The sequence below is a fragment of the Leucopleurus acutus genome, assembly GCF_964270905.1.
Source record: "Leucopleurus acutus genome assembly, chromosome: 15".
In the NCBI taxonomy this organism is placed as follows: domain Eukaryota; kingdom Metazoa; phylum Chordata; class Mammalia; order Artiodactyla; family Delphinidae; genus Leucopleurus; species Leucopleurus acutus.
In genome coordinates this window covers 19,389,799-19,417,115 of record NC_139157.1, presented here as the reverse complement: position 1 = coordinate 19,417,115, position 27,317 = coordinate 19,389,799, and the positions used below count along the sequence as shown (strand labels likewise).

Genomic DNA, 27,317 nt, shown 5'->3' with positions numbered 1-27,317 from the left:
CTAGACCCAGCCATTCGGGGATGGCAACTATGCCTTCGGGCGCTAGCAGCGGCAGCCGAACTGACCAAACAAACACTCAAGCTGACTCTGGCCCACCCACTAACCGTGTTTTCCTCCCACCGGCTGGTCGACCTCCTAGGCCCCTCCCGCATCCAGGAGTTCCACCTACTATTCATTGAAAACCCAGCTATTTCTCTTGATCTCTCCCCTCGCCTGAACCCGGCTTCCCTCCTGCCTCCTTGATTCGAAAAATCTCACCATCTGTTACGGCAGCTGCCCAAATCTAGCTGATACTGGGTTTCTTTGCAACTCATCCCTCATGGTAAACATCAGTTGAAGCACCACCAGGCATGTTTTTGTGGTGCAATGGTTCCCTCACAAAAGAGATCAATTTTTCCTCCCCCTTCCCATGTATCCCTGTTACTCTCGTCCCACAACTCACACTGTATAGCCAAGCCGAATTTTCCTCGCTAATCACGCCGCCCTTTACCCGACGAAAGGGAGCTATCTTTCTTCCTCTGGTCGCGGCAGGCCTCGGGGGGGGAGCTCTAACACATAGTGTTTCAACATCCCGCGACTTAGAACATAAACTCCAGCTAGCCATTGAAGCCTCCGCGGGCTCCATCTCCTCTCTCCAGCGCCAAATCACCTCCATAGCCCGAGTCGCTCTCCAGAATCGACGAGCCCTGGATCTCCAGACGGCCGACAAAGGAGGTACCTGCCTCTTCCTACAGGAGGAATGCTGCTATTACATCAATGAAACAGGACTCGTCGAAGACAACGTAAAAGCCCTCCATCGCTTAAGAGAAGAACTCCAACGCAAACACCAACAGTCCGCCTCCCCAATTCCCGATTGGGGGCGATCCACCCTCTATACCTGGCTAACACCAATCTCAGGCCCCTTAATTCTCATCTGTATCTTGCTCACGTTTGCTCCCTGTTTTCTTAGGTTCCTTCGCAGGCGCATGGAGGAAGTCTCGGGTGGCCACAAACCAAATGCTCCTCGGTCCTTACACCTTGCTTCCTACAGAACCCCTCACTGGTCTCCCCTAAGCCTCGGACCTCTGGTCGCCTGACTCCCCTTTCGACGCCCCCATTCAGCATGAAGTAGCCAGAGATCAGAACGCAGCCCCATTACACCAAAGATGTCGGGATGTAAGGCCAACTGGCCCGAGGCAGGGGAAAACAATCAGAGTCACAGGTTGCATCAGACCGAAATTCTCCGGACCACCCAATTCCAGAAACTGCCCTGGAGACATTCCGGACCACCCAGTTCCAGGAACTGACCTGGGGACTTTGAACCCGGCCCAGCCTTCCCGCCTTTCGAGGGGCGGGACTAATGGTCCCCCAGGATACCCGAAAAAACCACCAAATAAGGAATACTCTGCGCCCTCCCAGATTCACCACACCCCTTTCCCTTCTTCCCCTATAAAATCTTGCCCAACCCTCGCCCGGGTGCGACTTCTCTGGCCCCTTTCTCTCAGACCAGTGAACCTCGCCTGGGAGCGCTCCCCAATAAAGCTCACTTGAAGCTTTCCTCTGTTTCGCGGTGCCGTTTAAGATTCGACTTTACAGAAAGCAGTTGTTAATATATAGTATCATTCTTAGAAGAGCCTGATAATTCTGAGGAGCTACAGCTATCACTAAATGATCAGGCTCTTTCAAAGGAATGTGAATTCCTATCCAGAGAACCTAATTTTCTGTGCTGCTTAGCCTCAGTTACTCCTTGACATTCTTTACCTAGAAAGAATGCTTCTAGGTAATTACAATACCTGAACGGTGCTTGTCACAATAGATATTCAAAAAGAGGATAAATCTCTTCCCCTCACTTTCTTTATTTTTCATAGGTTAATTCTAACTTTCAACAAATAAAACTAACGTTGAGTTTAATAGATTTATATCTAGACAATAAAAGTATCTGTTACCTGTTCTCCAAGCCATTAACTGACTTGAAGGCAATTTAAAAATGCATAGTATGTATTCTTGGTTGACCATACAGGATTGGACTTTTACAGAGTGCCGTGGTTCCCCCTGTTAAAGTGGTAGCCTCCACCAGCTGAGGAGAGAATGGAGCATATCGCCCTTTCAGCCCAGAATATCTATACAAGGAGGAAAATCCCCACATTTATGTATTTCAAATAAACCTATTATATATAAGGCTGGGAATTCTTTGTAAAAACAACAGCAACATTAATAACAACAACAAAAACATCTTGGAGTCTACACCTGACTCAAATCTTTGGAACAGATGATGATTTCATTGATTTCTGCATAAGACAATGTTGCAGGTCAAAACACAATCTACTGGTAGCATGTGTTATTTAGCTGCTAATCTTAAGAGAAATCTTTATACAAAATTATTAAAGCATAGCTAATTTGCAGCCATGCTTAAAGATTCTTCTTACTGTGCTGTGAAGGAATTCATATTATAGGTTTCTGACATAAGTACGCTAACATTCACTCAGTGTTTCTCCAGGGAAGCCTGCACTTAAATGGCAAATGTATTTGCCCCGAGGCATATGACAATTGTCTTACTCTACTTCTTACATCCTATTTATAGTTGATTCTTCAGACACTTTGAAGTGGTACTTCATTTGGTGGCAATGAAAGATCAATGCATTGATCCTTCTAAGTGGATGGCAGACAAATGCAGCTTGTCTTTCTATTTCAATATCATATAACATGGTAGAGCGCTGGAACACTGACACATCATATTTCTGACCAACTTAAGGTCTTCATAATTAAAAAGGAGACACACCATTGGAGAGATACTATAGGCACTGCACACACTGAGCAGCAGTACTCAAAGTGTGGTCCCTGTACCAGTAGGACCAGCATCATTTGGGAACTTATTAGAAATTATTGGGCCCCACCCAAACCTACTGCATCAGAAACTTTAGGGGCAGGGCCCAGCATTCTGTGTTTTAACAAGCCCTCCAGGGGATTTTGATGCGGGCTATAGTGTTATAGTTTGAGAACCAATGATATAGGACATTCCTAGCCAAAGAATAAGACAGATCAGGATACTGAACCCCTGTTAGGCCTGATGCAAATGTGGATTAAAAAATAAGACATGACTGGCATTTGTACTTTCTTCTTGGTTAACTTGATTTCTATTTAAAGTCAGAAATCTACGGATGATAAAATTAAGTTGCTTCATAGGTGAAGCAAATTTAAATAAAGGACTTGAAATGAAATTTTCTGGTAGGGGGTGTATCTTCAGACAAAATTCCTTAACAGGAATCTGGGAATGACATACTACAGAAAGTCCTCATGACATTTCTAAGTTTTACCACTGTGAGAGACTGAAGGACACCATCGTATCTGTCTTTCAGAGGAAATGCCAGTTAAGTGAATCAGTTTGTCAATATCCATAAAATGGCTTTCTGGAAGTTTGATTAGGATTGCATTGAACCTATAGATCTGGTTGGAAAGAACGGACAACATGACAATATTGTGCCTTCTTATCCATGAACATGGACTATCTCTTTAGTAGCTCTTTGATTTCATTCATCAGAGTTTTGTCATTTTCTTCATATGGATTTTGTATATATTTTGTTAGATTTATACCTAAATCTGTATATATTTTATTTCCATTTCTTGTCTTATTTCATTAGCTAGAACTTCCAGTATGATGTTGATAAGCTGTGGTGAGAGAGCATATCCTTGACTTGTTCCAGATTTTAGTAGGAAAACTTTGAGTTTCTCACCATTAAGTATGATGTTAGCTATAGGTTTTTTGTAGATATTCTTTGTCAAGTTGAGGAAATTCCCTTCAATTCCTAGTTTGTTGAGAGTTTTTATCATAAATGGGTGTTGGAATTTGTCAAATGCTTTTTAGGCATCTAGATATAATCATGTGATTTTTCTTTAGCCTGTTGATGTGTTGGACTACATTAATTGATTTTTGAATGTAGAACCAGCCTTGTAAACCTTGGATGAATCCCACTTGATCTTGGGGGTAAGGATATTTTTATTCATTCAAGCTTTCAACAAGTATCTGTTGATCTTTTTACCAGGTAATGGGCTATAGAGGTAAACAAAATAAAATTTCAGCTCTTATGGAGTTGATTTTCTATTGAGGAAGATGGAGAAAATGTATAAAATGAATATATGTCAGATGGTGATAAGAGCTTAGAGAAAATAAAGCAATAAGGGGGATAGAATGACGTGGTAGAAGGGAAGGGTGCAATTTTGTGTAGAATTCTCAAGTCAGCCTCACTGATAAGCTGACATTGGAGCAGAGGCTCAAAGGAAGTGAGACAGTGGTCCATGCGAGTACCTGGGGGAACAGTCATTTCAAAGGCCCTGAGAAAGCATGCTTGAGAATGTTCCAGGTACAAGAAGCACCCTGAGGATGGAACAGAAGGATAGAAGGGCAGTGTGGGACTTGAGGACAGAGAGGTGGCAGGGGCTCAGATCGGCTGGGGCCTTCCAGCCTTCATGAGGATTAGGTTTCTCTCTGAGTTGAATAACCATGAGAGAATTTTGCACAGAGCTAGGACATTATCTGTCATATATGTTAAAATGATCACATTGGTGGCTATGTTGGGAAAATGCTCTAGGAAGCTGTCAAATAATCTAGTTAAGAGTGAGTATGGCAGGGGCTAGGTGGCAGCTGTGGAGGTGATGAAAAGTAGTTAGAGTCCAGATGTATTTTGAAGGTGGAGTGATGGATTAGATGTGAAGGATGAGAGAAGAAAAAGATCTTTGTCTTAAGTAAGGGAAAGATGGAGTGCCATTTAATGAGATACTGAAAAAAAACAGCCAGTAGCTTTATTCTTATACCATTAGTTAATGAAAATTCCAATTAACAAATTCATTTCATTTTTTGAAAGTTTTGGGAGAAGACTTTCCTTCTATAAGCTTATATTCCTTTAGTGAATATTTGTAGCCAATATCATGGACTTGAACTCTGGGGCCGGTTCTTGGTAAAGCCTCCCATTCTGCACATAGGAGAGGATAGCTTGTCCATGGTTCCCTGTAGAATAATTGCAAAGGGTGGGTGGGGATGCTAGCTTTAGTGTCTCAGTGGTGCTTATTAAAGGAGGGAGGGAAGGAGGGAGGGAAAGAGGGAGGAAGAAAGGAAGGAAGGCAGAAGGAAGGAAGGAGCTAAGGGAGAAGGGAGGGAGGATGGAAGAAAGTTAGGAACCATTTAACCCCAGCTTCTTAAAGGCAGAGGCATCAGGTCTACTTATGGTCCCCTTGAGGCAGGTGAAGACTTTTCAGTGGGAAAACTAATGTCACAGAGTGATATTATATTAATGTTATGACATATTCAAATGTGTGGACAGATGCTGTCCACACCACAGGTTCAGAATGCAGTAAATTCACATTTAAAACCCTTGAAGTACGATATATCAAAACTTACAAAATTACATCCTTTTTTCTTAGATGATTTAATTGATAGGCTTGAAGGACAATGAATGTGAGTTCTGCCATGATGAGCTGGTGTCCATAATGATAAAGACATCGAGTGTATTTGCAAATTCTCTGTCAGTGGATAGCAAATCTTTTGCTACATGGCAAAGTTAATTATACAATTACATTTCAATTGCTTTGAAATGTTTCCATTTATGTGTCCAAGGGCAGTCTTCTACTATAATACAAATATAATTCTTTCTGTGGCTCCACCCTGGCCGTTCAACATCAGATTCAAATTTAAGAGCAAAATATGACAATCTTCCAAATATCCTTGGCAAATAATATGGTCACCTAAATTTGTAAGATCAGTGACACCACTTATTACACAATATTCTTAGTATTACAAACCAACAGAGCTTATACTAGTGAAGTAAAAGTCAAATATATGGAATTTTCCTTTTGATACATGGTCTGTGTTATTACCATGGAAAATGATTAAGTATTTCTTGACTTATTGTTCTCAATTTTGTACCCCCCAGAGATATTTGCTTATGCCTGGGAGCATTTTTGGTTGTCATTTTGGGGGTGGGGTATGCTAATAGCATCTCATGAGTAGAGGCCAGAGATACAGCTAAACATCTTATGGAGCACAGGACATTCCGCACAAGAGTTATCTAGCCCAAAATGTCAGTCAGTAATGCTAAGGTTGAGAATCCCTGACTCATGCCATTGCTCATAGCTCATTCCACAGCTCACATCACAAATGCATTCCTTTAGCTGAGCCTTACAGTTCAATCGTTCAAATCAATATTTGAGTGTCAAAGGAAGACTGGCACTATATTGCGTCTCTAGGATGGGAAGAACCCACTAGGTTGAAGTTATAAGATTTACAGTCATTAGCTGAGTTGGAAGACCATATGATTCTTTATTGGAAACTGGCAAGTGTGCCAAATTAAGGCTTTACTAAGAGTATCGTGAGGGTTAACGAGTCTTTGAAAGATAATAGTCACCTTTGTTTCATGTCTAAGAACTTTATCTATGCATTTTTTTTTTTTTTTTTTTTTTTGCAGTACGCGGGCCTCTCACTGTTGTGGCCTCTCCTGTTGCAGAGCACAGGCTCCGGACGCGCAGGCTCGGTGGCCATGGTTCACGGGCCCAGCCGCTCCGTGGCATGTGGGATCTTCCCGGACCGGGGCACGAACCCGTGTCCCCTGCATCGGCAGACGGACTCTCAACCACTGCGCCACCAGGGAAGCCCTATCTATGCATTCTTTATTCATTCCAATCCCATGACTATCTATTCAGTTGAGTGTCAGTTACAGCTAGCTATTCGAGATGCTCCACACACACACATTTTAACTGTGGCTGCCAGATATCAATGAGATTCACAGGCCCCCAGTACAATATTCTCAACAAAATATGCCTGATATTTTGAAGACCATCTGTCTCATTTTAATCTAGAATAGGCTCTTCTAAAGCTTTTGCATGCCAAATGACTTTTAAAAAACCAAAAAACCCTTGTGCTGTGTTAAAGAATGTTTTAAAATGTTTTTATTGAGATATAATTCATATACCATAAAACCCAGCCATCGAAGTGTACAATTCAATTTTTTAAGTATACTCACAGAATTGTGCAACTATCACTACAATCTAAGTTTAAAATATTTTCATCATGCCATAAAGAAACCTCATGCCCCTTAGCAGTCACTCCACATACCCCAGCACCCCCAGACCTAGGCAACAACTAATGTACTTTTTTGATTCTATAGATTTGACTATTCTAGACATTTCATATAAATAGGAGCATATAGTATTTTTACTACTGGTTTCTTTCACTTAGCATGTTTTCAAGATCCATCCTTTTGTAGCATGTCTCAGTACATTTTTTCTTTACTGTGTCCAAATAATATTCTATTGTAAATATATACAACATTTTGTTTATCCATGTTTCATCTGACTGACATTTGTGTTGTTTCCACTTTTGTATATTGTAAATAATGCTGATAAGAACAAGTTTTAGGGTGGGGGCCCTAATTCAATATGACTTGTGTCCTTATAAGAAGAGAGACACTAGGGGTGGATGCACACAGAGGAGAGACCATGTGAGGACACCTTGATCTTCAACCTCTAGCCTCCAGAACTGTGAGGATAAAATTCCTGTTGTTTAAGCCACCCAGACTGTGGTATTTTGTTATGGCAGCCCTAGATGACTAATATTCCTAGGAATGGAATTGCTGGGTCATATGGTAACTCTATGTTTAACAATTTGCAGAACTGCCAAATTATTCACATTCAAGTCATTGTATGGATATATGTTTTCTTTTCAGTAAACACTTAGGAGTGGCATAGCTGGTAAGTGTATGTTTAACTTTTTAAGAAATGGACAAACTGTTTTCCAAAGTGGCTATACCATTTTACATTCCCACCAGCACTATATGAGCGTTCCAATTTTCCATTTCCTTGCCCAAACTTGTCATTGTTTTGATTATAGTCATCCTGGTGCGTGTGAAATGATATTTCATTGTGTGTCTTTTTTTTAATAGAGTTCATTTTTTTTTAGCCATTTCAGGTTCACAGAAAAATTGAGCAGCACGTACAGTGTTCTCAGAAACCTCCCACCCATCTCCACCTACCCCCAAGTCTCCCACTATCAATATCACACATCCAAGTGGTAAATTTGTAACTTGTTACAACTGATGAACCTATTTTGTCATGTTATCACTCAAGGTCCATAGTTTACATTAGGGTTCACTCTTGGTGGTGTAGACTCTATACAGGTTTTGACAATAAATAGTAGCATGTATCCACCATTGTAGCCATCATACAGAATTGTTTCACTGCCCTAAAAATCCTCTGGGCTCTGCTTATTCATTCCTCTCTCCCCCTCCACCAACCTCTTCATTAGGGTTTTGATGGTTTTGATTTACATTTCCCGAGTGACTAATGCTGTTGATCATCTTTTCATGTGCTTATTGGTCACTTATCTTCCTCAGAGGGGAGATATATGTCAAAGTTTACAGACTTTCAGTTATGAGTATGTACAGTATGATGACCATAGTTAATAATATTGTATACTGAAACTTGCTGAGAATATATCTTAAGTCTTCTTACCACACATACACACAGAGTTAATTACGTGAGGTGATAGACGTGTTAACTGTCTTATTTTGGTAATCATTTCACAATGTATATGTATATCAAATCATCACATTGTATACCTTAAATATATACAATTATATTTGTCAATTATTCCTCATTAAAGCTGGAAAAAAAAACCCTTAAGGTTAGAATGGCTACTGTTTGTACTGACTACCTGATAATCGTATTTGAGGGCAAACATGTTTAGTGATATTATATTGTGGCAATACAAAATATACATGATGTTTTTTGAAGTAATTTTATAGAACTCTTAGACTTCTTAAGATTTTGACGTTTTTGTTTTGAAATAAAAATATTTCTATTAAAAAAATCCTTTGCCCATTTAAAAATTGGATTATTTGTCTTTTTATTGTTGGATATCAGTGCTTTTTAAGGTCCAGTTTGCCTCCAACTGAAAAGGAAAACGACCCACGATTTTGTCTAGTATAAGAGACACACTATAGTGTCTTATCCTGAATGGTAGTCTCCTCAGCAGGTTTCACTGTTTCTTTATATCTGGGATCCGCTGTTGCCTTGTGATTTCAGGGCAGAGGCAGCACTTTTCTTGGCAGCTGGATTCATAGGAGTCCAAAAGAAACAAACAGCTTTAGGCAATTTTCAATCAATCTTAGAGAGATAATAGTGTAACAATTCGTCCCTGATATCACAAAGAACAGATTCAAACAGCACGTCTTACAATTAAATATGAAACACACAGGAATAGTGCAGTTATAGGAGAAGTGTTATCTTATTTCTCAGTGTTTATTAGCTAGTGCTCTTTAACGGACAGGACGTTTGCAGATGTTTTAGTAACCCACACAACTCTGCTCTGGTGTGGACCGTGTTTACCAGTTATTTCAACCAATTAAATTCAGCAACTATTTACTGCACACCCAAAGAGAGGCAATGCCTGTTCTACTGAATTCACTGAATTCTTTGATAAATTTTTAAAAAGAAATAGTTGTATATTTACTAACTTTTTAGAAAAGGAAATAGCAGCCTCCCTTTTTTTTGTTATTTATTATTCACTTGGCTAAAGAGATCCTGGAACTTAACACCACGTATTCTGGGAGAAAGAAAAATCTAAAATGGAAAATACCACAGTGCTTCATCTACAAGATTTAAAAGAGCCTTAAAGTTCACTTGTACTTAAAATCTTTCATAAACGATTTCACTATCTCCTTTGAGAACTCATTTTGTTTAAAATTTCCTTTCTCACGGATAATCAAAATCATGCTGGATGCTTCAGGCCTGTCCTCCTCTGCATTCAGTAGACTAGCTCCTCCCTGCTGACATCTTATAAGGATGAAATTCTTCACACTTTCTTTGCCTGATAGTATGGTAGCTCCCATATTTACTTACACAGATGACATGTGATTGCCATATGAATGGATGGGAATAAAGGTGTTGGTGTTGATCTGATATTAAATAAGAGGAAGCTTAATTTCTCCTTTATAAATAACCCTCCACTCTGTGTAAGTTCCAATATCTTCTTTCCACATCTTAATCGATTTCCTTGCCTATCCCTAGAATGTGTACATGCCACACCAGAGGCCACTAATGAGCCAATGATACTCATAAACTGTCCTATTTTTGGGGGTGCAATCTTTATTCTTTGATGTTTAAGTCATGGCTAAACACTTTGGGGTAGGTTTTCTTAGAAACATTACGATGCTATTTAAAAGTGGTAGCATAAACCCTATCACCCATTTGTTTCCCCAAGGATAGTGTATGAGTCGGAGTTCAACCAGAGAAACAAAACCAGGACTTATGGCAAGGTATTGGCTTATGTGACCATGGAGGCCAGTTAGGCAAGTCCATAGGGTAGGCTATCGGGAAGGGCAGGCTGGAACTCTCAGGCATGAGCTGAAACTGCTGCCCACAGATGGAATTTCTTCTTCTGGGAAGTTTCACTTCTGCTTCGAAGGCCATTCAACTGATTAAACCAAGCCTGCCCAGGTCATCCAGAATAATCTCCCTTAAAGTCAGCTGATTATGGACTTTAATCATATCTGTAAAACACTGTCACAGCAACACACAGTGCTTGATTGGATAACTGGAATTACAGCCTAGACAAAATGCCTCATCAAACTGAGCCTCACGGGTGACAAGTATCTCTGTGGTCATAGAGCAGTCACTCTGAATATCAGTTTACTTTGTATTCATACGGAGATGGCTTTTGGTTTAAAGTCAGCTGTTATAAGCAACCTCAACCATTTAACTTTTTTTAAAACAAAAGTGTAAGATGCAAAATTAAATGGAACTCCTTGTTCTACAGTCCACCAGACTTGCTGTCGCTGCGAGGGTAGACTTCTTTCTACAGTAGGCCTTTGCCTATGATCAATAAAATTGTGTATATAGCAACTTACCACAGACTTGGCTAGAAAAATTTAGCCCATTCCTTGCCTTGTTCTTGATGAGGAGACATTGAAGATAATTTAAAAATAGTCTATTGTAGTTGTTCGCAAACTTTTTGGTCTCAGGAGGACCTTTATGTGCATCAAAATTATTGAGGACTCTAAAGACCTTTTGTTCATATGGGTTCTGTCTTTGTCAGTTTGGGCTGCTACAGAACTCTCTCCAGGGAGCTGCAGACTGTATACAATTTGGGGGGCTTATCCTCTGAAGCTCATCTGGGAAATCTCTTCCTCCCAAGGGCCCACTGACTCCAGGTTAGGACACTTGGGTGGGGGTCTGATAAGTACCCTTTTACGTGATGGTGAATAAACTGCTCTTCCAGTACCTAGACATACAGTTTTAAAACCAAGGAGGAAAAGAACAAAGAGGAAGGAAGGGAGAGAGAATTAAAAAGTAGTTTACTCAATCAAGATCTTTTTTTTTTTTTTTTTTGCGGTACGCGGGCCTCTCACTGTTGTGGCCTCTCCCGTTGTGGAGCACAGGCTCTGGACGCGCAGGCTCAGCGGCCATGGCTCACGGGCCCAGCCGCTCTGCGGCATGTGGGATCTTCCCGGACTGGGGCACGAACCCGTGTCCCCTGCATCGGCAGGTGGACTCTCAACCACTGCACCACCAGGGAAGCCCTCAGTAAAGATCTTTATGGTGATGCTTGAAAGACCAAAGCCATTTAAGTAGGAAACGTGCTAATCTTTTGCTGTATGTATATGGAAAGATCATGAGTAAAAGTAATCCTCCCTTAAAAACAACTCACTGCATAAACTGGATGTCTACTTAATTGAGTCATCGTTAACAACTTGATAGGAAGGCGAAGTGCTATGTAACACCTTTACTTGTACTGTATTATGCTGGTAGACAATTCTCTAGGAAGCTGAATGAGTTCAGGGTAGAAGTGGTCACCTGCAGCATATAAGCAGTAATCTGATTATCAATTAAAAAGTGAAAAGCACTGAGGAAGTTTTAATTAAGCAATATTCCACAATGATGCTTTTAACAGTTTTATAGCTAGCTAATCATTTATAAACATTCTAATAAAATAGAGCGAGATCAGGGACTAAAATACATGCCCTTTTAAAACACAGGTTTGCACTGAGCAAAGAAGACAATATTCTGTGACAGCCAAAGGAAAATATACTCAGTATGGTCAACAAACAGTAGTGTTTTCATTTTAGTTGATGGACATTTTTACAAACAGTCTGGAAAAAAAAAACTGGGTGTAGCACTCATTTGATTGGGAAGCAGGGAAACAAAGGGGCATAAGGTGCCTTTATAATTCTGAGCTCAGAATTACGGATGTGGCAAATATACATGAAATGGTCTTGAAAGAAAATAAGCGCAGGTCATCTCAGTAGATATACCCCAAATAAATTATTAATAAAGCGAGGAGGGAGTAGTTTCTAAGGAAATCTGGGCACAGATGTTTGCTCTGTAAGACACGGAGAGTTAAGGGATCAGAACCGTGAGACATACAAATCACGGATCTGAAAAGATCCCATGTGTTGAAAACAGGTCCTTGCTCAAAACTGCTCCGTGAATAGGCTCTATCAGGGATGTGGAACATAAGAGCAGGTTTATTAGGAGACAAAGATACCAAAGGGGTTTGGAGAGGGAGTTCTTTAAGTAAAGGCTGAAGGTATGGAATATCTGAAAGGCAGAAAGCAAAAGTTACCTAACAATTTAATAATAGTAATAGTCACCCATGCAAAGAATCATTACACAGATAATGGAGGTTAAATTTTATTTCTATTTTGCAAGTAAAAAGCATATGCTGTAGTACAAAGGATTTGGTTTCAATATAGCAAAGTCAGTTTTAATGGACAAAATCAGTCTTGAGAGTCACTGATATTAAATAACGGAATAGGGTTAAGGGATGGTATGGGAACTTCAAAGACAAGGTATGCAGGTCTCTGAAAGGCTGACTGAAGGAATGGGAAAGCTGGAGATGCCAACTTCGGTCCCAGCCAACTTCTCCTGCTATTTTCTGTACGTGATACTGTCTGTTATTCAACTCAGAGGCAACACCATATACCCACTGTGAGAACTGAATTCCCTTTGGGGTTATCAATTACTCACACAGCCTTCCTCTAAAGGAAGGCTTGCAAGTGGTTCATATTCAAGCCTTACATGTGATAGTGTTTATATCACATTCACAATATAACAGAAGTACATGGAAATTCTTGTAAATTATATAAAATATAGAGTTGATTGATCCCACTTTGAAGAAGCATCATTGAGGATTAGATTTCCTTTATCAGAGTAGACAGGTTTAAAACACATTGCTTGTACTGTACCGTTTTAATAACATTTCATTTTTATATTGATATGTCAGTTAGAAATTAAGAAATGACATATAATTGTGGGATTTCGTTTAAATTCTAGAAAAACTGAAAGATACTTTTTATTCAGCTTAACTAAGGCTGAGATCTTCTAGCACAGGTGATTTTTGCATTTCTCGAAGATTATCCTGTAGTTTAATAAACATAAAGAACTCAAGCACACTAAATCTTGGGAGGACTAGTAAACGAGAGCAGAAGATTGTCTACTTAACAAGGTAACTTGGGTTGATTAATCTTGCATTATTAAATTCAAATCCTAAATATTTTGACAAGTATTGTTAAGTTTGATAATTGTTTATAAAGAATTTGTGGTTGTATGTTGAATTATCAATGTAGAGAGTTTTCAGTTTGTTGTTATTAATATGATATGAAAGGGACCAATCCCTAATACTGTATCCCTAAAACATGGGCCATTCTACTGAGATCACATACAGAGAGAAAAGTTGAAGCTGCAATAGACATAGTAAAGCTACCTGGGTTTGAAGCAAAAGACTAAGGAATTAGGTATATGCATTTCACATTGTCTATAAATAAGTCTTTTCAGTCCTAGTAAGCTCACTTCGATTCTTTAAACAGAGATGCGGCCCCAGATCCAAATGCATTTCAGCTAAGGACTCGAACTACCTCATTTTTTTTTCTCACTGGTTCATTAATAAAGCATCCATTTAAGAACAACTATTTATAAGTATAGTGATATTTCAGAGAATATAAAATGATGGAAGGAGGAAACAAAGAAGTCCTTTGCTTGCAGCCAAGATGTGGGGACGAGATCTGAATTTGTTCTGAACAATCATTTGGGAGAAGTGTCACAACAGTTTTGAAGAAATAATAAATGTCTATAAAATATAGGATTCTGTGGTATAAACAATTTTGACACCTTTTGTCGAGAGACCAAAACAAACAAAAAACAACCCCCCCCAAAAAAAAAAAACAAAACAAAACCCCCAAAACCACGCAGTATGTTCTATGGATCAGAAATTAAATAAATCCCCAAATTTCAATTTACACTAAAATATTTATTTAATTGATAATATTTTACAGAAATAAATAAGAGCAGGTTTTCTCTAATACAGATAGGTATATTTATATATTTATATTTCTTTTTTTTTACAAAATTAAAGCATATCAAATTGTTTTCCCTAAAACTGTAGCGCAGAAAGGAATACTAGGAAACAAACAAAAAGAAATACTGAAATATGTTCATCATTAAATTATAACCATGGGCCTTCTGAATCTCAACAAGGTATATGATTTAGAGAAAGAACATGAGATTTGCAGTCAGGGGACCTTGGCTCCACTGTTTACTTGCTGTGTGTCATAGGCACATTTCTCAATATTTCTGAATCTCAGTTCTCTACCTTTCAAACAGGAATGATATTAATTATATCAACTTCACAGGACTGTTGGGCAAATTAAGCACGTGAATGTATAGGAAAGCTCTTTATAACATGTAAAGAGCTACAAAAATAATAGTTCTGTTTAATATTTCATATAAAAGAATCAATGCATATCTTCCTTCAACTGAAGAAAATAAGCACCAAAAATGTGTGTGTGTTTTCTTCAGTTGAATTATGTCACCCTATAAACCAGAATAAGAAAATGCACCTTAACTAAGCACCAAAGCCTCTCGGACAAATGTGATCCAGGGTATATTTCTATTACAGTTTTCTGGGCAACTAAGTAGGAGCTAATGAGTCCTGAGGGTCATTTAAAACTCTGAAGGCTCAAACAAAACAAATCAAGAACATCTGTATTACATCAAACGGCTAGGATACAACAAGCTACTCCTTATTTAGCAATTTCAAAGTCCATTAATTCTTCACAGAAGAAGAAACACTAGGTTATTATCACTTGCAATTATTTGCTTATGTGAATATGACATTCTCTTGCTCCAAAGATCAAATACTAGTCCTTGAGGAAAGTACTAGTGGAATGAAATAACAAATCCTATCATAAATTTAGATATTAATGATTAAAAGTCTAGTTACACGAGAACATGGGAAAGGAAAAGAACCCAGGACATTAGTATAATAACGATTAAAAAAACACCTGCCATATTATAATGATAAGAATTGAAATGATAAACATTGCAATATTTACAGATACATCAATCTTAAAACACGTAAAAACTCAATAAGACAAATTAAAAGTAGAGAAAGCAGTTTAGATAATTTTAAGGAAAGTAAACATTAATACACTTAGAAAGGCTAAGGTTAACTGCTTACACTGATAATACTTAACATAGAATAGAAATACTTAAAGTGTGCAGTGTTTTGATTTTTAGTGGCAAGATACAGAGAAAAGAAATAATTGCCTAATATTAACTTGTTGTTAGGAGTTGCATTACTCTAAAGTTACTATTTATGGAGTTACAGTCTACATCTACTCAAAGAATTAGGAGCTAACATAATTCACCATCTTTTAAAAATATCACTAATAAGATATTGGTGAATCATGTGCTAAAGATACTGAAGGCTCTTTCAAAGATGAGATCTAGTTGGTAGAGTATACCAGGTCATGTACAACGAGACTAGTTGACTTACTCTGTTATTCTAACTCTTTTTAAGACTGATCTTACCAAAAGAAAAGTACACATTACCTCTCTTAATTCCCTCAGATAGAGGTACTCTTTGGAACAAAAACAAACATTTTATTGGGAGTGTAAAATTAAAAATCTTTATAGCTACTGTGGAAACAGTATATTGGAAAGGACTCAATAACTATTAGGACACTGTACAACTGAAAAAGAAATAAATTCATTCAACTAAGAACACTGTTTACTGACATTTACTGGATTGTTTAACTTATAACTTTATTCTTTAAACTACAAAAAATTTAAAACACATTAAAGTCTGTGGACTGAATCAAGTGTACTTCATTCAAGGTCTTCAGTTTCTTTGGTAAATAGGTCTGCCAGATCAGCCACGGTCAAGACAGAGGCCTCGGAATGTTTCGCTGATGGGCTTGTGTGACTGCAGGATTTTGCAAGTGAGCAGAATCAGAAAGAAACCCCAAGGAATAAATTATTCTATTTGTCTTTATAATAATAATATAAGACATAATAGTACATAATATTATATTCTTATATAAGAACATATTTGTTCTAAGTTTTTGTAATTGAGTTATAGGAAACTCCTGGAAGAAAGTAGGCAATGGGATCATTATTACAACTTCTTAAAATTAGTGAAGATTTCTATATACCATTTTCAAACTTGGTCATAAAATGTCTTTCTCTGCACAATTAATAAAACAAAGAAACAAAACCCCTGCCAGCTAGTACTAAAGCTCTCACCTTACAACTTACCTTCTTAGTATCCGAAGTTAATTTGTTTCAAGAAAAATTCAACAGCTCTTTTAATTGCTGTTTTATTGAGGCAGCTTATATATAAGCACTGAATTCTGTGACATATGGAAACACCACTAACAAAAAGCCTTCATGCTTGAGGCAAAAAGCTCTTGTAGTAGCCTTTCTTTCCCAGACCACCAATGAAAGAGAATTTCTGGTTTCCAATGGCTTCTTTGCTATGCAAAGTACCTCTGTGGAAACAATCCCTTCTAAGGCAATCATCTCTTCTGAGTGTATCTTCCAATCATACCTATCTCACAAGGATTCAGTTAGGTATTAGTTTATGTTTCAAAATGACTTTAAAGAAAATTAATTAGGAAATAAATGTTAGGAAGTTTTATGATTCCAAACTTAAGTTTTCAAAATTAAGGCTGTTCTGGTCTCTCTGCTTCTGTTCTGCCTTTGAAATTAATGCCACAATTACCGGCCTAGTTTTAAGTCCAGACCTTTCTACTTGCATGTGACTAACCAGTGTGATGTATCAAGCAGCACTCTAAATTTCATGTTACAGCTATCAGACTAAAGCTTTTAGGTTGGACATAAAGATAGATTTCATTTAAAAAGTAATCCAGTGGCAAAGAAATGTACGATAGTTCCTCTCTCCACCCCCCGCCCCAATACACATGGGTGATTTAAAGTATACTAGCTCTGAACTGAAGTTTCTTTAATAGTAGGACAGTTTAAATATTTTTATATATTACAATCCCTATTAATAAACTAAGTCAAATATAGAATGCCCAAAGTACTAACTGGGAAATTTTGGAGAGGTAAAATGCCATACCATGCTTTTAAAAAGTATTTGCACTTATATCTTTTGGTTGACTATGTGGTCAACTAGGTGAAGAAGTTCTACACACCTATACAACCTTTTATGAACAGGAAAACTTCTCCTGTCCACTTGAAGTAAACTGTTACGTACCTCCTCTCCGCGGTTTTCAGCATTGCTTGCATTCTTTCTTCTATTGTTGCTTTAATTAAGAATCTGTGTACAATAGTGGGTCTAGAAGGTACATAACAATTATAAGTTTAAAAACACCTTAAAACAAATTAGAACAAACAAACTTCATATATTATATGTTATATTCGTCAGTCAGTTGGTATCTACCGTGGCAGGGACTAAACCAGGTGCTGGCGGGGGCAATGGTCAACAGTGAATACAACAAATGATTTAATCTGAGTGAACAAGTATCTATTGAGGGGAGACACACAAAATAAGATATTTTCAGGTGCAGACAATGACATGAGGAGGGTGACACTTGACTTGAAGCATGACTGATGGGGATGAGACAGCTAGTAAGAAAAGGAGGAGTGGAAGGGGTTTCCAGGTAGAAGCAGCAGCAAATAAATGCAAAGTCCTGGGAAGAGAACGTGCTTGGCACAAGCTTAAAATGTCTGAGGGGCAGAAAGGCGGCTAGCATGGCCACAGCATATTGTAAACCAAGGGCAGGGAGGTCAAATCACATAGGGTCTCGTAGGACATGGCAAAAATTTGGATTCTTGCCATCAGTGGGTTTAATGCATGATTTGAATTATTCTTGGTTATACTTTAGAAGTCCTTTTGGCTGCTGTGTGGAGGACGGACTTTTAGGCAGAAAGCGGAGGCAGAGATGGCAGGTATCTGCATGACTTTCTTTTTTATCTCATTTCACATTTCTTTGTTCGGCTGTTACCTTCTTCATAAGAACCTCCATGCCTTCCTGCCCAGCCACCTGCACTCTTAATCCTCTTTTCCTTGCTCCTAGCATAGTATATATTTCACTTATTATGTTTATTGTTTACCATTTGTCTCTCTACCAACCCCCTACAACTAGAGTTTAAGCCCTGTGAGGGCATCTCAAGTACTTAGAACAGTGCTTGGCACACAGGAGGAGCTCAATAAAATCTTACTGAATGAACTATGTGGGTATTGATGTAGGTAGACTGTTCAAGCTGGTGATGGAAAGATGAGGCACTTCTAATCTGACTGTATCTGTTTTCTCTGAATGAGGCAAGATCATCCTCAAAGGGGAGGAGGAAGATATAGGAGACTTAAGAGAGTCTCCTCAGAAAATAGAAAAATCTATTTACTAGGGAAGCATAGTAGGATTGTAAAACAGTGTTGAGTGGCCTTTTTAGACTTGTGGCGTTACATCTGGGATGAAGTCCACTGTATGCTTTAGAAGATAATGATAAGAACTCAATGTTTAAAGATATAACACAAAACCAAAAAGCAAAAAAACCAACGCCCTGCTCCCCCCACTCCACCGCCCAAAACCCAAACCAAACAAAAAGCAATAACCCAATAAGACAGAAGTACGTTTCAAATGCTACTTGGTAGTAATTTAGAACAAGCTTGCATTTATTACAATTATATTATTTTGCCATATTTTGCCTGACGAACACGTTTCTTTCTTGCTTGAGGTTAAAAGTCATCATTTGCTCTCCCAGCCACTGCTTACAAAGCAGGCCACGTTTCTGAGGACGGCATACAAGACCTCGCCTCCTGCCACTCCTCTCCACATACTTTATACTCCAGCAATTTCACTTCTTAGGGTCCCTAGAAATATCATGTTATTTATTTCCTCTGTGTTTCTGCACAGGCAACTCTGGCTGTGTGAGCACGCTTTTCTAGCCCAACTTTGGAATAATTATTCCTTTAAGAGTCAATCTAATGAAGCCTTTCCTGACTCTCTAGGGCACAAGAGATCACTCCCTTCTTTGGTTACCACAGTACTTCTATTATATTTTCTCACACTCTACTATAATATGTTAAATGATGTTTCCTGTACCACATAGTGATCTCCTTGGGGAAACAAATGATGTCTTATGCAATCTGCATCTTCAGGATCTAGCATAACACCTGACATATGGTAAGTATTCAATCAATATTGATTTCATGAGTGCTTAGTATGGATGCATTTAAAAAAAAAATTCAAAGCATCTAACATCCAGGAGGTAATACATCTGAGAGACCTTATAAAGGATAATTGTCCATTCTGACATTTGAATAAAAGTAGTACATACTACATAATATCTACTATTAGGATTACTCTGCGCCTTAAACTAAATGAATTGTCTCTTAGAGTGGACCTGGAAGGCTGTATTTTCCTAAGGGGAAGAATTTATAAAAGAGCTGTTTGTTTTCACTCATGTACGAAATATACCTTCTTTTAAATACAGGCTACTTTAGCCAATCAAAAGTCATTTCTTCTCAAAGTTATGATACATGCCTTCAACTTAGTAGTTGTCTTAAGTATTTTAAGAAGCTGTTTTGATGAAATGATCAGGGTAGTTTCTAAAGGAGGAGACAAAAATCTGGGAGAATTTGGGGGTTTGCTGCTTGGAGGAGGGAGGGTTGCAAATCTCAAAATGTCTTCTGGTCATCTAATAACACTTGAAAATTTAATACATAAGGAAGTAACTAAAAATGAATAGGTTATGATGAACATAAATGAAGAGTTTAAATGCTGATCTGTATCTTAGAAACCGGAGCAAATATTACTGATGTTAACTTTAGCCCTTACTTTGTTTGTCCAATCCGGTGCACCCTTCCTATGGCCTGAAGCTCATGGGCAGGGTTCAATATGGGCTCCACCAAGAGAACATGAGTTGCTTCGATGATAGTTAATCCATTAGAACCTGTGTGCAGGGGCAGCAGCAAAATATTGATTTGGGGATCATGTTTAAATGCTGAAAGGTTCTCCTAAAAAAGAAAGGTATGTTTAAATTTTAGCTGGATAGTTAAAAATAAGAGCAGTATATTATAGGTAGCTCATGTTAAAATGCCTAACGGTACCCAGGTCATTGTGAAATGTAGTGACTAAGAAAATTAAATGTAAAATTACCAATTTTAGAAAACATAAACTTATAGCTTGACTTTATGAAAAAAAGTGTCACATAACCTCTCTTGTTCTTCATGATACATAATGGAATCACAAGATACATGTATGTGATGTATGCAAATTAAACTATATGAGCTTAGAGGAAAAAAAGTGAGAGAAAGAATGCAAGAATGAGTGTGAGGTAAGAGACATGAATCTACTAAAGTTACTCTTGGTGGTTTTTTTGGTGTTTGTCACTTAGGTGTGCACCTGTCATTGTGCTGAGTGTGATGTAAGCATAGTTTAACCATACGCAGTTTGCCTAATGCAGTGACTTTAGAGCTTAATCCCAGGGGCAATGAGGCCTCTGTCCATTCAAAAGGTGCGTCATAGGCCATCTCTTCCTATATTAAAGAAACAGACCTCAAATCAGAAGATCTTTAAATATGGTTTGCTATGGGTATAACTGAATAGATGGAAAATAAATGCAATTTCTTTACTTTGCCTTTAAATGTTAATTTTATAGTTAATCAAGAACTCAAACCATGTTTTTGTGGTTTATACGACACAAGACAATAAATGCAAGTAAGCTAGTTAAGAGCAGTTTCAATTTGCAACTGAATCCGCTCCAAAAAAACATAAGTAAAGTCTTTTGACATACCTGAAATGTCTTAACACGACTGATCTGTGCAAATTCCATGTTGTTATCAGTGAGAGCTTTTGAAATAATGTCTAATACATCTTGCCACTAAGAACACATAAAATAATAGGAAAATAAATATTTACAAACAGCTTTCATATAACAAAAATTTGAAAAGTGACTAAACCAAAATATCCTTTATACCTCAGAATTAAGTAAACAAAAGCAAAATCTTCAAGTATAATACCATTAATATATTTTGTTCTATCCTGAAAGATTTTTTTGTATCAAATGCTGGTTAAAGATAGGGTAAAAAAAAATGAGCGTCTTCAGTAAATGAATTATGATAAACATAAACAACAGAAAACAAATTACAGAGTGCTTAATGGATGTGGTTAGTTATCTCCCAAAAATGAAAACTAGAAGTTTTACTCAATACCTTTTATTCAATAGGTTATTTTAATTTTCTTTGCCTTAACCAAGTTCATCCATGAAATGACTTTCAAGGTTAGAGATTCCAATTTAAAAATAATATAAGAAAATCCCTAAGTAAGATTAATATAAAAAATGAAATGTAGCTATAGGAATTGCCTTGTGAAGCATCATCAAATTTCTCTAAAAATAATTCTATCCAATGGACGGAGAAAAAAAATCTAACATGGAGAAATCTATCAGTAATTCTAAATCTCAATTACATTTTGGCAAACATTAACAATTATTTCTCAGATAAAAACTGATTTGAAACAGAAAGCCACTCCGAGTTAACAATGAGGATGAAAATGTTGATTGTACCGTTGAGAAAACAAGTGCTTTAGCCCCTGGATCTCTCAGCTGGATTCTCATCAGAGTTCTGACCACAGCTTCCACTTTTGTAGAATGGCTGCCCTTTGAACACAAAGAAGAAAACACATTATTACCAAATAAAATCCAGTTAACAGTGGAATGGAAAACTAACATAAAACACTTATTATCCAAACTATATGATAGGAACGTATGTGTTCATCCTTTTTCATTTTGTATCTGCTGGAAATTTTCTTTAGCCTCAAACTGTACAAGATACGGATTTACACCCTGAGAGAATCAAATATAAAAACGCACACCAGAAAGTCATACAGTGATATGACCCTAAGATAAGATTTTTTAGTTAAGTGGCTGGGTTTTGTAGTTACAAAATTTTGTTACTTTAGATAAGCAGAATTTATATTAAAAACACTCTTCATTTCAGATATTATGGCATTGAAAATGTTCAGAATATAATGAATCAAAACTCCAAAGTAAGCAAATAGTAAAGAATCTAACCTACAAAGAATCCTTTCTTACAAGGGCACTACAATGACAGAGGTACAAATGACATCCACTTGGACGGAAGCAGATTTATACAAAGCTAGATAAACACTGAAAGAGTGCTTTTTGTATTTTTCCATGACCATTTCCAGGATAAGAGTATGAAAATGAGAAAAAGTGAAGAAATAAGAAAATGAAGAAATAAGGCAAGTGCTTTTGTAGCCTTCATTGAGAAAGTCTTCCTCCTGGAATGCTCTGGGAGATGGTATGACAGGGAGATCAAGGGCATGAGATTTTGAGTGAGATAAATCGAAATTCAACTGCCAGTACTGCAACTCCTTAGCTATATAGATTCCAACTTTCCTAAGCCTTAGTTTTCTTATCTGTCAAGCAGGGATGATAATTACATCTATTTCCAAAGGCTGCTGTGATGGTTAAATGAGAAAACGAATACAAAGCGCTTGGCCCAATAGTTGGCAAACAGTAGATACCCAATAACTTACTATCTTTCAGAGACATTAAGTATGAGCACAGCAATGACAGAGATTATCCTACAAGGGGGGCAGATCTAACCAAAAAGAAGTAAAAATATTCCCATACTACTCTTCTCCTCAAATCACACCCCCTTACTACTTTTACACAAAGAGACACTCAAAGGTAGAAATATAAACAAAACAAGGAAGAAGGCTTTACTAATTTTAAAGTTACCAACAAAGAATTATGGGAGAAATTAAAAAATTCTCGTATTAAAATCCTGGATCTACATTTATTTCTCTGGATATGCAGACTTTCAATTATACTTGCAAGGTTAAAAAGTATAAGGGACCTACTTCAATCTAAAAATTATCTTAAATAAGAGCAAAATTATCTCAAATAAGAGAAAACAGGAAATTAGCATAATGTGATCATTTAGTAGTTTAGACAGAAACTTCCATGTTCCTTGCAAGGTTTCATTTTCAAAGATATCTTCAAGTGAAATACCAGGATAACTATGAATGCTTCTATCAATTAAGCTGCTTCTTACAAGAATTTCAAAAGAAAACAGAATAGTCTTTTATAAGCAACATTCCAAGCCGGAGTACTAACTCTAAGAAGGAAAAGACTAGAATATTCTCTTTTATCAAAATTTGGCCAATTCAGTGGTAGCTCTCAGTGATCCCTTCCAAATGCTACAATTCTGAATCATTTGGTCCCAGTCCAGTTACTTCCTACTATGAAAGAAGAACAATAAGGAAGTCTGGAAATCCAAAGCTCTGCTTGGCAGAAAGCTACATGGGGAGTGAGATGGCCTTAATACCCTTTTCTTCCAGATGGACAGAAAGTGGCTATTGAGAATGAGAAAACTGAAGAAAGAAGAGGGTGGCTCGTATATATCTGTGTTCCTTGGTTTGAGCAAGCATGCCTTACACAATTTTTGAAAACAAAGCCAAAATGCATAATCCTTATGTTAGACCAATGTGTTAAAGCAGTTTCTCCCAAAGATTTCACATTTTAGACTACTTGAAGACATTTAAATTATCATAAATTATCATTACAAATGTTGCTTCAAGTTACAAGATGCTGTGTTGAAAATACACTGCCTTTGTGAGTCTATTTTAATAAAAATTCATGATATGTTGCTAAATGAAAAGTTAATGCCCTAGACAGTGAAGGATTACCAATCTAAAAAGCATTACTGATCTTTCTAAAAAGAAAGGCAGTACAATGTAGGAGAAAAACTGAATAGAAGTTAAATAAGGATCTGGTTTCTGTCCTATTTGCTACATACAGCACAAACACTTTTTGGATAACTTCTTTTTTGGCCGCCCACACGGCATGTGGGATCTTAGTTCCCTGACCAGGGATCCAACTCATCCAACCCGTGCCCCCTGCAGTGGAAGCACGGAGTCTTAACCACTGGACTGCCAGGAAAGTCCTTGGATAACTTACTAAAAATTACAAAAAAGCAATGTATGTTCATTGGACAACTAAGTTAATAGAAGTTTAGGATTAAAAAATTTAAGTCTATTATTTTATGCCTTACTCTCTCTAAACACCACTAAGAATTTGGCATTTATTCTGTTAGACCTTCTTGTGCATTTTAGAAGCCTCTATAAAAATGCACACACACCCCACAAATATTTTTAAATGTGTTTTATAACACGGCCTTTATATTTAACATTGTATCTTGGCAATCTTAACCATGTAGGACCTTTATATATACCTCACCTCAATGGCTGCACAATATTTAGGATACAACAATTTATTAAATATTTGTTTATTAATATATATTTAGGTTGATTTCATTCTTTTTTGTTCTTACAAACAATACTTCAGTGACTATGCTTATACTTATACCCTTGGGTACCTGTGTACATATTTTTGTTGGAAAGGCATATAATGTGGAACTGTTGGTCAAAAGTTAAAGAAAAACTGGTTTGTAGGACCTCTCATATACTGTACATGTTAAATTTATGTTGTAAATATTTTCCTAACTTCCTATATGTAGTTCACATTTAATTGTATTAAATGCGGTAATGTAAGCAAAAGTGCTATATTATATTAGCTTTGGTAACTCACAAATGCTTGATGAATGATATGTTGATTTAAAAACTAAGTATTCTTTTTTTTTAAAATTTATTTATTTATTTATTCATTTATTTTTGGCTGCTTTGGGTCTTCCTTGCTGTGTGCTGGCTTTCTATAGTTGCAGCAAGCCGGGGGCTACTCTTCGTTGCTCTGCATCATGTGGGATCTTCCCGGACCAGGGCTCGAACCCGTGTCCCCTGCATTGGCAGGCAGATTCTCAACTACCGTGCCACCAGGGAAGCCCAAAACTAAGTATTCTTTGACTTTACTACTTTATTAGACTTTTCTGTGTTTGTTTGACATTTAAATTTGTCTTTCATAAGGGAAAGATGAGAGATTTTATTTAGAGAAGAATAGCTTTTTCCTCAATTAATTGCCCTGCCATGATTCTATCTAGTATGATTTCATATGATGTTATATCATATCTCAGAGTACAGTATATTCCTGTCATTTATCAGTTGATATTTGTTTGAAAACAAGGACCAAATGGCATTTACTTTTATATCACCTAGAGCCTAGCACGGTCCTTTGTAAACAGTATATACTCAACCAGTTTACTTAATGTAAAAATTTTTAATATGTATGTTTAGGCTTCTCAATCCCAAACATACCTGAGTAAAACAATGAATAAACAAAATAAAAATAAAAGCGGGTTAGAATACAATTAAAAACTCTCAACATATTTTTTTGGTCATTCAGAATGATTAACAACAGGCAAATCAAATCTTGCAATTAATCTCTTTTATAATTGAGATTATAAAATTACAAAAGCTACAGAGACTCAGACAAGAGCAGGCTTGAAAGACGAGCAGATTTAATCTAACACAAAGCAGACCTGAGGCGGTTTTTGGATTAGTACTGTGTAATGAAATCACTGGAACTGGTCTAAAAAGAAGCTACCAGTTGGAGGGGGGTGCTATCTCATTCTGGTCTATCAACACTCATTTTTTCCCTACCTACCAGCAGTGATAGGAGAGGTTAATAAAGTCAGCAAACCCTGTGGACTTTTATTTCCAATCTTTAGAATCAGAGGTACCTACCACATTAGGCCTTTATTCTTAACTTTTTTTCTCTCTTCTGCTTGTGTTTTTACACTTCCAAGTGAAAAGCAAAAGTCCCCAAATAATACTGAAAAGACCACAGTTGGTCTAAGAGCAGAGTAATAAAAGGGATCAAAGGGATCAAACCCTCTAGCATTTCAGGTGAGTTCACGATGGATTATTCAAATCATTCAACAAAAACTTTCTGTGCACATAAATGACAAGAACTACACTAGGCACTGAATATACAATGATGAAAAGATACTCCCTTATTCTCAAATACACACAGTCCAATGCATGTTACAGAATATGGAGAAAAGCAAAGGATGGTTTTATACTGCTGGGCTGGCCTGGAAGCGACTTAAGTGAATGCTTTATTATACCATCTTAATAAGCATTATGCACATTCTACTGTTCCTTTTAATGTTTCTTTCTATCTCAAATACATAAATGAACTTTGGCTCAGATCTGTCAGTTTCTGAGATGACTACTCAATGTGGTCACTGCTACAGAAAAGAAATATTCACTTTGTTAAAAAGATTAAAACAGGAAGGAGATGGGTTATATCTATATAGGAGAGGATCACAGAAAAAGCAAAAGAGATATGGATGAGGAAAACAGAGATATCAATCCATCCCTGTGCAAGGTGTTAACAGAGTATGAATATTCTCAAGACAGGTACACTGGCAGCCTTAATCCAACCCAGTTTATGTTTTAGCTCTATCAGCAAACACACAGATGCAAAGTTAGGCTGGAATTAGGGAGGGGGGGTGCACGGAAGAGAAATCCCCCAAAACTGCTAGATCATTTCATAATATATTAGGCTGACAGAGTTGGATTTAATTATAAGCAGCTCTGCCCTCTTCTGAAGTTCCTGTCCCTTTCCTCATTTCTATCCTTTCTTGGTAGTCTCTTCAGTTTTTCCACATGTATATCTACCAACCCTACTCTATGATTAATGCTTGGTTTTTCTTCATGTTTCTGAAACATCAAAGACCAAGGCCCAGCTTTGGAATGAAGACCCATCATCTGTCCTCTGCCCGCCCCTGACTGTATCTTTGTGGCTGTTCTCTCTGAGGCACTAGTTCTCTCTAAGGCCAACTAGGGAACTATGAAAGGAGACATATAAAGTGCTACCACTCAGATCAAGTTAGTGCCTCTCCTGATCCTCCTCTCATGAGGTAAGTAGCCAAGAGCATTATAACACTTAACACTGACGGAAAAGGATGGAATTTTCCTTCTTTACAACAAAAGAATCTTACAAAATGTTCTTTATGAAGATCTTTGCTCCCTTGCTTGTAATTTAATGAACAAAACCAAACTAGATCTCAAAGCTACATATATAGGTCTTTCCCTTTCTGGAAAATTAAGTACAAAGTTAAAAGC

The 27,317-nt window shown here is 37.3% G+C and overlaps 1 protein-coding gene across 4 annotated transcripts in view; it reads right to left on the bottom strand.

Annotated features, from left to right (window-relative positions):
* Nucleotides 1-14,308: 14,308 nt before the first annotated feature.
* Nucleotides 14,309-27,317, bottom strand: part of SHPRH (SNF2 histone linker PHD RING helicase) — an 81,208-nt gene continuing 68,199 nt past the window's right edge. For 3 of the 4 annotated variants that reach the window (XM_082855601.1, XM_082855600.1, XM_082855603.1), the window contains exons 26-30: nucleotides 21,832-21,924; nucleotides 21,061-21,147; nucleotides 20,103-20,281; nucleotides 17,519-17,599; nucleotides 14,309-16,225 (exon numbers count right to left, since the gene is read on the bottom strand). In XM_082855601.1, coding sequence (XP_082711727.1) covers nucleotides 16,129-16,225; nucleotides 17,519-17,599; nucleotides 20,103-20,281; nucleotides 21,061-21,147; nucleotides 21,832-21,924 — 537 coding nt within the window. In that variant the 3' untranslated portion in view covers nucleotides 14,309-16,128. Of the gene's footprint in view, nucleotides 16,226-17,518; nucleotides 17,600-20,102; nucleotides 20,282-21,060; nucleotides 21,148-21,831; nucleotides 21,925-27,317 lie in introns of those variants that run through there. The other variant, XM_082855602.1, reaches the window with a different exon arrangement.